General features: G+C 48.6%; 1 protein-coding gene across 2 annotated transcripts in view; it reads right to left on the bottom strand.

Annotated features, from left to right (window-relative positions):
* Window positions 1–12,945, bottom strand: part of CPEB4 (cytoplasmic polyadenylation element binding protein 4) — a 714,680-nt gene that overhangs the window by 185,669 nt on the left and 516,066 nt on the right. For both annotated transcript variants that reach the window (XM_069652419.1, XM_069652420.1), the window contains one exon: window positions 8,867–8,985. In XM_069652419.1, the coding sequence (XP_069508520.1) occupies window positions 8,867–8,985 (119 nt within the window). The remainder of the gene's footprint in view (window positions 1–8,866; window positions 8,986–12,945) is intronic.

Raw genomic sequence — 12,945 nt, 5'->3', positions numbered from 1 at the left:
CTCAGAGGTATTCTTCCCTTCCTCTCCTTCCCCCAGAAGCTCACTGTCTCCCGAGCCCTGGTTCTCTCAAGGCTGGACTACTGTAACAGCCTCTATCTTAATCTGCCTGCCTCCACTCTCCGCCCTCTGCAACTTATCCAGAACAGAACTGCGAGACTTGTCCTTGGCCTCAAGCCCAGGGACCGTATCTCTCCAGGACTGAAATCTCTTCACTGGCTCCCAGTGGCTGCGAGGATTAAGTTCAAAACCCTCTGCATTGTCCACAAGGCCTTCTGGGGCCTGGGGCCTAAATACCTTCAACTCTCTCTTCCTAAATATCTTCCTTCACGAGCCCTTCGCTCATCCGTCTCCAACTCCCTCATGGTCAGCCGCTTCTCGAAGCAACGAGCTGGGGGTAGATCTCTCTCCGCAGCAGGGGCCTCCCTCTGGAACAGCCTTCCTGCCTCCCTGAAACTTGAGGAGAACCATCTCCGGTTCCGGAAGCACCTCAAAACCTTCCTCTTCGCTTCTGCCTTTTCTCTCCCTCTCCCCTGCTAAACCTGCTTAACTCCCCACTGAAATTCTGCACTAAACCTGCATCTTGGCCACTCTCAGCGACCTCGGTCCAGGGCCCAGCCACTCTCCACTTGCACTGCCTCCCTGGCTCCCCCTGCACTGTGGGACTGTCACTGTATCCCTACAGCCCCCTTCCTAGCACTTGCTCTACACTTACCTCGCACTTGCCACCAGCTGGCCCTTTTATTTATTATTTATTATTTATTATTTTATTACGCTACTTACCGTGTACTGCACTTTCCCCCCCACCTCCTCCCCCTGCACTTTCTCCTTTTCCCCCTACCTCTGCACTTGCGCGATCTGAATGACACCTGGCCTAGTAGGATCGTTTGTCTGTCTTCCCCTTGTTTCCCTCCCTCCCTGCCTCGTCGCGCCTTGAAACACTTGTGTATAGGCGCGTTACAAATACCATATCATATCAATGGTTTGCCCTGGCTTGCAGTTAGTAATCCATAGGCCTCCTGTACAGCAGGCACCTGGTAAGAAGTTTCCAGCCTGTTTGGGGTCTTTTGCGGGTGGTTTTATCTGTGTTCTTAGTGAAATCTCCACATCATTTTTTGTGCTGGTTCAACTTCTAGAGGGGTCCAGTCCTTTGTTTCTGTTCTTTTCCCCTCTCCTTCCATCTTGATAGCAATTGGCTGAGGGAGTCAGGTTTGGCTGTCCTTTTGTTACTGGTTTTCCCTGGCTTGCAGTTAGAAATCCATTGGCCCCTGCCTGCTTTTCATTCCTTCCAACTGACCTGTATCCTTGGTCATATGGCCAGGAAACACTCCTTCGCCGGTCCTCTCAGGGCAGCCTTGCCGAGCAGCCAGTCGGCTAAGGGCCACAAGGCAAAGAGCATCACAGACTAAGCAGCTCCACTCTGTTTGCCTGGCACGCCGGATGCAGACAACCTACAATGACCGATAAGGCAAGTGTGGTGGGGAGTACAGCCATTACTGTACTCCAATAAAGCCACTCCATTCTTATTACCCAACATCATATACCTATATGCATTTAGCCTGTCAGGTAGCAATACTCTGCTTCTAGACGAATTGCTTCAGGTACCCAAAGCTGGGTGTAGGTGTTTTGCATTGCTGTGCCTAAGATGAATCTGGGCGTCTTCCCATTGCTGTGCCAAAGTGGATTTAGATGGTTTTTGGAGGTACGAAATGTGTTGCACTTGGATGGTTTCTGGGAGTGAGTAGGAAGTGAGTTGCTCTTGGATGGATTGTTGGGGATGGGAAGAGTTTTGCACCCAGATGGATTTTAGGGGGTGTGGGGGAGTAGGCATAGTGTTGCACTCTTCGTTGGTATGTCCATTCATGCAGATGTTTAGGATGTCCTGTCCCCAGCACTCTGAAGATCATAGGGAGAACCGGCCCAACGCGCCTAAAGCCTACTGAGGACAGATTGTTAACTGCACCAAAAAAAATGTATTAGGAATGCCCCTTCTGTGCTTAAAGATAAGCTAGGATAGCTTGCCACTGCTCCATGGCGTTGGTACTGGACCCGGCGGTTTGATATTGCCCGCTTACAATACCAGTAAGGACAGCCCTGGGGTAAGACCTAGATAGGCGGGTAGCCTGGCACTGCAACTAGAAGAAAGCACAGGCAGGTTAACACATGTGGTACCCTTAGAACAAACTTGCTTACAATGTTTAGCCCGCTTATGAAGCTTGAAGATGTACGTTGGTAACACTCCATTGCACTTCGAACTGCTTAAATTATCAATTGTAGCGCACAGTGGTTACATGCAGCTTTCCTTGATATCACGCTTATTAAACTGCTATGGATAGCGTTTGTAGCACATGGAAGATATGTTGTAAGACTATAAAGGTAACCTGTCTATTGCGCTCCAAGAATCCCATTAGCCTAGATTCTATGGTAGCCTGTCTGTCCCACTTAGATGTTCTAGGACACCCAGTATATTGCACTTGGCAGACTTAAGGGTAGCCGGTCCATAGTGCCTAGAATAGCCTACGAAGGTAGCTGGCTTTTTCTTCCTCACAGAAGATCGGATGACACAGCAACATCAAAGATAAGCTCCATCTGAGCTTAAGGGATGTATAAACACAATACTTCGGTGTACATCTGCCACAGGCACGGCTATCCATCCACACGTTCTAGAATGACCGATTTCGATCAAGCTAGTCACATAATCGCTTCGCACTGAAACACCAGTCTTGCCTCAACACCCCTGCCATTAGAATACAGTGACAACCTATGATAAATTCGGTCCAAATGAGAAGCCCTCTGTCGTGACCTCCCTCAGCACTAACCGACGCACCTAACCTCTTGGGTTGCTTACTGGAGCCTTGCCAGCCCTCATAAGTCCTAATCTTGACCAAATGCACACACGCATCTAAAGCCTCCTCTTAGAAATGTCCCATACTGGGACTTCGGTCCCCAAGGGCGTTTCTACCACAAAGCGCATTGAGTAAATCCAAATGGGGAAAAGGTGTAATATTAACGACTACTAATATACAATACATGGCTAATCGTTTTTCGAACTTTTCTGATGCCTTCTTAAAGTGGCTTGCTCTATCTCTTCCTATGGTTTTCATGCTTGTTTTCTCCTCTTATCTGGTGGTCAGTCTGAATGTTCTTAATACAAGCGACACTATACAAAGTAAGATATATTGCCTTTGGGCAGTCCAAATAAAAATGAATGAGGTATGCATTAATTTTCAACCAGAAGAACAAGTTACTCTTACCTGGTAACGTTCTTTCGATGGGATGGTCCGACGACGCATTCCATATCTCTGACAGGTAATCACCACAGCTGTGCTGCTTCGGAAAATTTTTGGCGTCTGCGTCCTGCATCGATGACGTCGATACGCTGTCCTCGAGGGCCTCCGTCGAGCCGACGTCACCAGATGTTAGAAGTAGGACGCACGACGCCCGTAGCCTCAGTTGTAGTTTTATCCCAGAACGTGTGGCACCAATCGTCTGCCAGTATCACCACAGAAAGCCTTGCGGAAACGTAAGCTGCAATAGCATAACACATTCTGTAGCGGGGCAGGTAGGGAGCGATATGGAATACGTCGTCGGACCATCCCATCGAAAGAACGTTACCAGGCAAGAGAGTAACTTGTTCTTCGAGGGGGATTGGGTCCTCCGACGTATTCCATATCTATGACAGAATCCCAAGGCGTACCAACATATGGAGGAGGGAAAAGAATTTAGAATATAGAAATTTAGAATGCCCAATTAAATTGCAGAGTAAAGGACCGCCTTGCCAAAGACCAGATCCTGCCCATGGATAGAATCTAGGGAGTAGTGTCTTACAAAAGTATGGACCGAAGCCCAAGTGGCTGCTTCACAGATGTTACGAATAGGAACACCCCTCTGCAGGGCAGTAGAGGCAGCCATACCCCTAGTAGAATGGGCCCGTAAGCCTACCGGAGGGTCCTTACCTGCCAAGTGGTAACATTCAGAAATTGCCAAGATAATCAATCTAGACAAAGTCTGTTTAGTAACAGCTTGTCACAACCGCCTTCCAGCGTAACCTATAAAGAGCTGATCGTCCACTCTGACCCGGGACATGCATGAAATGTAGAAACTTAAAGCTCTCCTAGGATCCAACCTATGGAGCCTCTCCTCTTCCTTACCAGGATGCGGAGGAGGATAAAATGCCGGAAGAATGGCCTTCTGTCTTAAATGAAATTCCGAGAAAATTTTTGGAAGAAAGGAAGGACGAACTCTAAGGACAACCCTGTCCTTATGAAACACAGTGAAGGGTGGCTTAATTGAAAGTGCCTGCAATTCACTGACTCTGCGAGCGGAAGTGACCGCAACTAAAAATACAGTTTTAAGGGTCAACAGTCTCAGAGGACAAGAATGTAAAGGCTCAAATGGAGTACCCATTAGGAATTTTAGAACAAGGTTCAAATCCCAACCAGGCACCTGGAAAGGTGATGGCGGAAACACATTAGTGAGCCCTTTGAGATATTAAAGGAATTTTGAAATAAGAACACTCATTCGATGATCGCTTAAATATGGACAGCGCCACCAGGTAACCTTTAATGGTACCCACTTGCAGGCCCTTGTGGGCTAACGAAAGCAAAAAAGACAGAACCACAGGAATGTCACGTGAAAAAGGATCCGCATTCTTAACCCTGCACCAGTCGCAGAACTTACTCTAACGGCAACGGTACAGGGACTTGGTTGCAGGCCATCTGGCCGAAAGCAACACCTTCATCACGTCTTCAGGGAGGTCCCAATCCTTATACCTCAACCTTACAGAAGCCAAGCGTGAAGGTTGAGGGATCTGACCTCTGGATGGAGACCCTGACCCCCCCCCTCCCGTGAGAGCAGATCGTCTCAGTAGGGAACACAACGTGGAGGGCAGATGGACAAGTCGAAAAGGTCCGGGTACCACCTTCTCCGGGCCCATGCCGGAGCAATGAGGATCATCCGGGAACCGAACCTCCATAACCTCTGCAGCACTTGCGGGATGACGGGGACTGGAGGAAACGCGTACAGCAGTGGGAAGGACCATTCCACCACAAACGCGTCTCCTAAGGCTCCTCTTGGAGGAAATTCCCGCGAACAGAACCTTTTGCACTTCCGGTTGACACTGGAGGCGAAGAGATCCACTTGAGGGGTGCCCCAAAGGCCAAAGATCTCTAGGAGAATCTCCCAAGCCAGCTCCCACTCGTGAGAGATTGCGCTCTGCCTGCTCAGAGCGTCCGCCGTCTCGTTTTCGTCTCCGGCCAGATGAACCGCCGAGATCGAAATTTCCTGCTGGATGGCCCAGAACGAGAGCTGCATCGTCTCCCTGCACAGAGGAAGTGACCCTGCCCCCCCCTTTTTGTTGAGGTAGTACATGGCCACTGTGTTGTCTGTCAGAATCAGGACATTCTTTCCTCGCACAGTCGGCAGAAAAGCCTTCAGGGCAAACCCGACGGCCCTCAGCTCCAACAGATTGATATGGAGTCTGGACTCTGATGGAGACCAACGACCACCGACTGTCAACTCGTTGGCATGAGCTCCCCATCCCATGAGGGATGTGTCCGTCACGATCGTCACCTCTGGCCAGGGAAGCCAAAATGGAGCCCCCCCTCATCAGATTGCCATTGACGGCCCACCACAGAAGGTCCAGGGCGACCTAGGGCGGCACCTGAACGGGGTCCGACATCCTGCCGGAGGACTGTGACTCCTGCATCTTGGGAGCCCATTGCAGAGATCTCATCCGCAACCTGGCCTCTGGCACCACAAGAATGCAGGATGCCATGAGGCCCAGCAATCTCAAGAACTGGAACGTCGGGAGACTCTGGGCATGCTGAAACTTGTGCACCATCTGGTAAATGTGATGAGCCCTCACCTGGGGAGGAAAACACTGCCCCAGGGACGTGTCGAGCACTGCTCCAATGTACTGGAGCCGCTGATTTGGCGTCAAGTGGGACTTCTTTAAGTTGAGGGAGAAGCCCAGCTTGTGAAGGGAGTGGGAGGTGACGGACAGATGATCGAAGACTTGCTCGGGAGAGCGTACCCTGATCAACCAATCATCCAGGTAGGGGTAGACATGAATCCCCCCCTTTCCTGAGGTACGCTGCTACCATCACCAGGAGCTTGGTGAAGACCCTCGGGGCGGAGGTCAATCTGAACGGCAGGACACGAAACTGAAAGTGCAAGTCGCCAACCACGAACCTCAGGTACTTCTTGTGCTTGGGATGGATCGGCACATGAAAGTAAGCGTCCTTGAGGTCGAGAGACAACAACCAGTCCTGAAGTTGAAGGGCCTGAAGAACTTGAGAAAGAGTAACCATCTTGAACTTGTCCTTCCTGAGGAGCATGTTCAAACCGTGCAAGTCCATGATGGGTCTCAATCCCCAGTCTTTCTTCGAAATCAAAAAATAAGGGGAATACCATCCCTTGTTCCTCTCCGCTAAAGGCACCAGTTCTATGGCACCTTTCTCCAGCAGGGATTGCATTTCCTGCGCAAGGAGCGGATCTGGGCTCTTCAAAGAGATTCCCTGGTGGATTGTCATGAGGCCTCTGCCGGAAAGGATGACAGTAGCCGTGGGCTATGATCTCCAGAACCCACACATCTGAAGTAATGGCACGCCACTCTACAAGATGCTGCGCCAGCCTTCCCCCAAATGGCGAACCATGGGACATGGCCTCATGACTGAGCTGAAGCGGCTGTGCCAGTGCCTGAGGGCAAAGAGGCAACTGCCCGAGCGGCTTTGGCACCTCGAGTACCCCATTTTCCACTACTGGCACTCCTACGGTGGCCCTTTTGACTTTCAGCTCCTCTCGATTTACCAAAGGATGAGTAATATCGAAAGGAACCTCCCCTCCATTGCTGTCCCCTAGGACGAAAAGGCAGAGGTTGGCGAACTGCAGCGCTCAACGACTTTGCTGCAGCTTTGGAGGTTTGCAATCTCTCAAGGCTCTCGTCAGCCTTGCTGCCAAAAAGATGTTCACATCAAAGGGCATGTTGAGGAGCCGGGCTTGCACATCCGGAGCAAACCCCGACTTCCGCAACCACGCAAATCTGCGTATTACGGTGCTCGCCGCCATGGACCGGCTGACACAATCCGCCATGTCCAGACCTGACTGAACGGACTCACACATGGCATCCTTGCCATCCTGCACAATAGCAAGAAAACCATCCCGTTCCTCCCCTTCGGGAATATGTTCAGCTGCTAACGAAATACAGTTCCACAGAGTGTGTGTGAAACGTGCAGAGTGTGTGTGAAACGTGAAGGCACACACAGAGTTGGCTGCCTGTAAAGCCATACCCCCTGAAGAAAACACGTTCTTTGCCCAGCCATCAAAACGCTTGTCGTCCCTATTAGGAGGGATGGTAGGTTACGACGCCTGCTTCGCTGGGGCCATAGCCGCCTGCACCACCAAACTCTCCGGAGTGGGGTGCGTGGTCAAGTAGCAGGGGTCGCTACTGGCTGGGCGGTATTTTCGCAGCAAAGACTTGCTCACTGCCGGGAGACTCTCCGGAGAAGTCCAAGCTGCTGCCACCCTTCTCTGCAAGGCCATATGGAATGGCAGTACCGGGTCAGTTGGTGGACCTTGGTCGAGGATATCCGTCAGGTCATCCTGCAGAAAATCCACTGGTGGCGCCGACCACCCTAAGTATTCTGTGACCCTCGACATAAGTGCAAGTGGCGTCTCTAGCACGGTCACGGCCGGCGTCTTTCGACGGCGCGGACGGACCAGAGCCCTGCAACCGAAAAATCGCCATCATCTCCTGCCGAAATGAATCCCATTACGCAGGAGTGGAGTGCTTGTTGGGACAAGCTACCCGTCGACGGGCGGAGTCCTGGGACGAGGAAGGCAACCGATGCCGGCGCTTCCGTGAGTACCTCAAAGAGCTAGAGGAATGGCGGGACCTACTCCTGGACCGAGACCCCCCCACCCCGGACTTATGCCGACGATGCAGAGAGTCGCCTCTCGAATCGTCAGTCAAAAGCCCAGTGGACCTCAACTTCCGGGGCTTCGCCACCTTACCTACAGAAAGCTTCTTCTTTCGCTCCCGCAAGGCCTTCGATTTAAGCGACTGTCAGTCTATACCGTCATCCGTGTCGTGGTCCTCACCGAGGCACCAGAGGCAGACGTTGTGTGAATCCGTCAACGACATCGTGGACACGCAGTCCCGACACTTCTTAAAACCCGGCCGCGGGGTGGAAGAAGACGAAGACATCATGGAAATCTTCCCAACAAACAGGTTCGAAGAACTGAAAGAACAGAACTCAGAAGAACCGAGGCGCGCCAAGATCTCCGAAGCAAACACGTTCGTGGAAAAAACGGAACTGAGGCTATGGGCGTTGTGCGTCCTACTTAGAACATCCGGTGACGTCGGCTCGACGGAGGCCCTCGAGTACAGCGTATCGACGTCATCGACGCAGGAGCCGAACATTTTCCGAAGCAGCACAGCTGTGGTGATTACCTGTCATAGATATGGAATACGTCGGAGGACCCAATCCCCTCGAAACGCAATTCTGCACAATTTTAACGGGCCTATCAAGAGTCAGTGCAGCCAACAAGTGATCAGTGGAAAGTTGCATAGAATTCAAAATGATCCAAAATAAGTCAGTCACTCTGTATAGCAGCCTATCAAAGGTGATTGGGGCTGGCAGCGGGCATATAAGAAAAGAAAAAGAAAATGTCAAGTTATGCAGCACACACGATGTTGGGAAATGTACCAAATGGAAAACAGGATTATTTCATCACCCACACCGATTTTAAAAGTATTTTAGATTTGTAAACATAACAAAAGAATTTTTTTTTAGTTTTAATATTCAAATGCTCGAAGTCAGCCATTCTCCGAATTAATCAGTGCTAGCGAGCCCTCCACCATACTCACTGGCTTGTCTTTGATGGTAGGGCTTGATACACAAAGATAGAGCTTCCCATCCTCTTCAATGCATGCGTCAATGAGCGCTTGAACGGAGCTCTCATCTTGGAACAACAGGAAGGCATATCCTGGAGAAAGGCAAAAAAGGGCAAAAGGCTTCATGGGTGTGCTAATCATTTCCACTACAGGTTCATTACCAGCTTACCTCATCATTCAGCTTTAACAATTAGGGCATTTATTTGGTGTGGATGCACAGTTGACATTTGCTTTGTTTTTTCAAACCAGGAAGCATTTCAGGAAAAAAAGGTAATTACAAACAAGACATATTGAGTATACGTTGGCAGATTGAGCTTCCCACAAACAGTGCCAATGTGAGGGATTTTAGTATGACCTCGATTGAGGTCACACAAGAGGCACTATCACCACATCAGATGTAATTTGTTGAAATGTACAAATCGTTTTGTCTTGTTTATTGCAGTGCAGTTGAAATGAAGAAATGTGTTTGCATATGATGATTCACCGCACAATGTCCACTTGTCATTTGCTGGGGATCAATCCGCGCACATCAAGTATTATCAGTGCACATATAAAATGTCATTCACAGCTCTCAAATTTCCCAACCCCAGGCGTGATAAAGTCATCCAGTCCTGTTTGGAATTCTGGGAATTATATTCCTGAATTTCAAATGAAAAAGATAAAACCACAAGCATTATAATTCCGAGGAAAGAAACCAGGAATGGATGACAGACATGGAGTTGGGACACTCGAGACCTCTGCTCAAATTCAATTTGCGCATGCATCCTCGAAGTGTTTGCATTTGCATTTATCCGAGGCAATGCCTGCAATTTGTTTATGTACATTAATTAAGTGCAAGTCTGTAGGGCTTCTGGGCCTTTCTGTGCTCTACATTCATACCAAACTGGTGGTCCGAGCAGCCACCATTTCCTAGAAGTACCTCATTTCCCATTGTGCCAGCCCCCCCCCCGTCCTCTACCCCTACCCCTGCCAGATTTCAATGCATATCACATCAGAAACGCATGGCAGACCTGAACGCATATTAAATCAGACCACTCCAGGTGAATTATAACCATCCAACTGATAGACCTGCTCATTGGCAGGGATGGCCGCCTCGCAAAAACAAAAATACACCCATAACACTTCTTTTCTCTGTCCAAACCTCCAGAGTCTTCAGTTTAATATTGGAAACCATCCAGCCTAAACCAGAAGTAATTCTCCATCCATTTGTAAGTCTGACTAGTGGTATAAAAAGGAGTCGCAGTATGTAAAGCAGCAGAAGGCTGCCTGTTGAAATACAGAATAATTCTCTAGTTTTGATATGCTCTACTATGGAGGATCACAGTTCCAAGTCCACTCTTGAGCACCATTTCAAATATTTTGACATTCCCCTACATACAAGTACTAGTGCAGCGCAAGCTGCAAAACGAAACTCACTTGATGTTATTTTCATCTGGTCCCTTGAATAAGCACACACCTCAGGAGAGATTGTTATTGGCCTAGAACCCTATTATTTGTCCACAATTTACAAAGTTGCTTTGATCTTCTGACATATAGTTCATCTTCAACAGATAGTAACAAAGGACTTTTCACATATTTAACGTATGATCTCTGATGGCGAGAGCAGAGTTCGGAAGACAGATAGTAGCAATATGGATTGCTTAATGTAAACATCAGAAACATTTGGTAAGAATTTTGAGACTACTTTATTTATATGGAAAATCGACTCATAAGAGCACAGTGCTTAGATTTTACAGAATAGAATGGCTACCTTCCATGATAAAAAAAATAGACTTTTGTACTGAGCCTGATAACATCTTGGTGGTTTCTCAGCTTTGAGGCTGATCCAAATTAATGTTATCCATATGGAATTGAAAGGGGATTTGGTTAAGGGTGAGCACAAAGCTCAAAGTAAGCTGTGGGTACGAAAAGTCAATTCGGTGGGGCAGGGAGGATAGCTCAGGGGCAACGCGTTTGTCTAGGAAGCAAGACAAAGCAAAGTAATACAGGTCTGAATACCTGGCTCGCGCTTAGAAACTGGTACCCGGTATTACGCGAGCATTACAAAAGAACAATTATAAATTATGGTTTGCTTTAAGGCTGGTTTCAAGTGTACCCGGCGTCTCCAATTTGCAGATCAGACATATGCCCTGGACCTGGCTGACACCCTGCTCTCCAACCTCCCAAACCTACAAATCTAAGGAGGACTACTGTCCATCAGGTACTTCGATCTATTAACTCCCTCATACCTCTGACCCTCGTAAGATCAACCTCCAACAGACAAGACCCCCTCATCCAAATGGTTCACCCCACCCCTCAAATCCTTCAGAACCCTAAACCATAGTCTCGAACATAGATGGCAGGCCAACCCATCTCCCCAGAACAGTAGGCGGATGCCCATCAGACCCATGTCTACAAAGATGAAATACAGAAGGCCAAAAAATACTTTCACTGGAACAGAATCTCAAATGCCTTGAACAGCAGCAAGGAACTCCACAAGATCACATCCCCTCCTTGCACTCCCTCTCCACTCCCCTTCGCACATCTCCCAATCCCTCTGTGACGCCCTCTAGGCCCATTTCTACAACACAGCGCTAGAAAGAATCTGCACCATCGACACAAAACTAGCAGCGCTTCCAACCTCCTCTCCCGCATGAATCCTCGAACCCACTCCATCTTCTCTTCCTCAGCCATCTCTAGACCCGAACTCCTTAAGCTGGCAAGTACCAAGTACCGCTTTGCCGGAGGACGCTCTGTTCCAGGATCGCTGAATTGTGGACTTTACATTCTGTTGAGAGAACTTTATTCATTTTTGTTTGTTGTGGCATCGTACAAATTTGGAACCCGCGCGCACACCCGGCAAGTATCCTGGAGTACCGCTACGTCACGATGCAATGGTCGAGCGTCTCACAATACTTTGGATTCTACCCAGCCCTCACCACTTTTACATCCAGCAGAGGTCCATTTACTTGTTTTGCTACAGCAGTTTTTTACATCCTGCATGCTACCTGCCTTGTAAACGTTAAAAACCAACATGCCGGTTACAGTGGCCTCTATCAAAACCCACACCCAAGCCTGTTCTAATCCATCTCGTTGTGTGTCAAGAAAAGCCATCACCTTGACACCGGCATCCACAAATAGAAACAGCATTCTGCTTGCCGATATTCGCAGGTTTGGTCTACTGCGTAACCCATTTCTAGCCCCACTATCGGCTTACATCCTGCCTCCACTACACTTCGCCTCAATAATGAGCTCCAACCAATGCATGTAGCTTCCAGTAACGAAAACCAAATTGGAACCTACTCTTTGCTAATGGCAGGTTATACTTGCACGCTTGAAGATCACAATCACGAATTTGATAAGTAACAGTGAACTGAATGTCACCAGTCACGACAACTTAAATCCCCCCAAGCAAGCTTCGACACCGACCAGGGGCGCGACTCGACCCATGCTAAATCGACAAAATTTCATCTACCAACGGTAGCCCAACACCATCCTATAAACTTGCAAATCAAATTAATCAATTTCGTTCGAACACTAGCGAAGATCTTGAGGACGCCCTTAACTCTGATATTTCCAATCATGCTAGCTTGTCAAACTCTGCTATCATGCAAGATCTTTCTCAATCGCCAATTTTATTTAATCATGAGCCACACAATTCGTCAGTGTGTCCTTCATTGCTCCTAACCGCCGCAGACCAAATACACTACCGCACACAGATGTGACCCACAGCAGACTCCGATGTTAGAAATAACTATCAGTAATGAACATGGCCATTGCCAGCCTAACATTGAGTCATTAGACGTCAAAATATTGCAACAATCCCTGCAAATTCAACAAATTGCGGACTGGAACAACGGAATACGCAGAAATTCATGCGCAGAGTTGTTTCAACCACCGCCCAGGAATCATCTTGTTTGTCTAGCATTAATCGCACCAGTTACTACAACGCAACCCACACTAACTGTTTTTGAACAAATCATATGGCCAGTTAATCACAAAATCCCCAGATGCCTCCACAGCTAATATTTAGGACACTTCAAACAATATTCTTGATGCTCCCCTATCCAACA

The sequence above is a fragment of the Ambystoma mexicanum genome, chromosome 3p (assembly GCF_040938575.1).
Source record: "Ambystoma mexicanum isolate Mex_15411 chromosome 3p, UKY_AmexF1_1, whole genome shotgun sequence".
In the NCBI taxonomy this organism is placed as follows: Eukaryota; Metazoa; Chordata; class Amphibia; order Caudata; family Ambystomatidae; genus Ambystoma; species Ambystoma mexicanum.
Note: the sequence above shows the minus strand (reverse complement) of the source record. Positions and strands in the feature narration are given on the sequence as shown.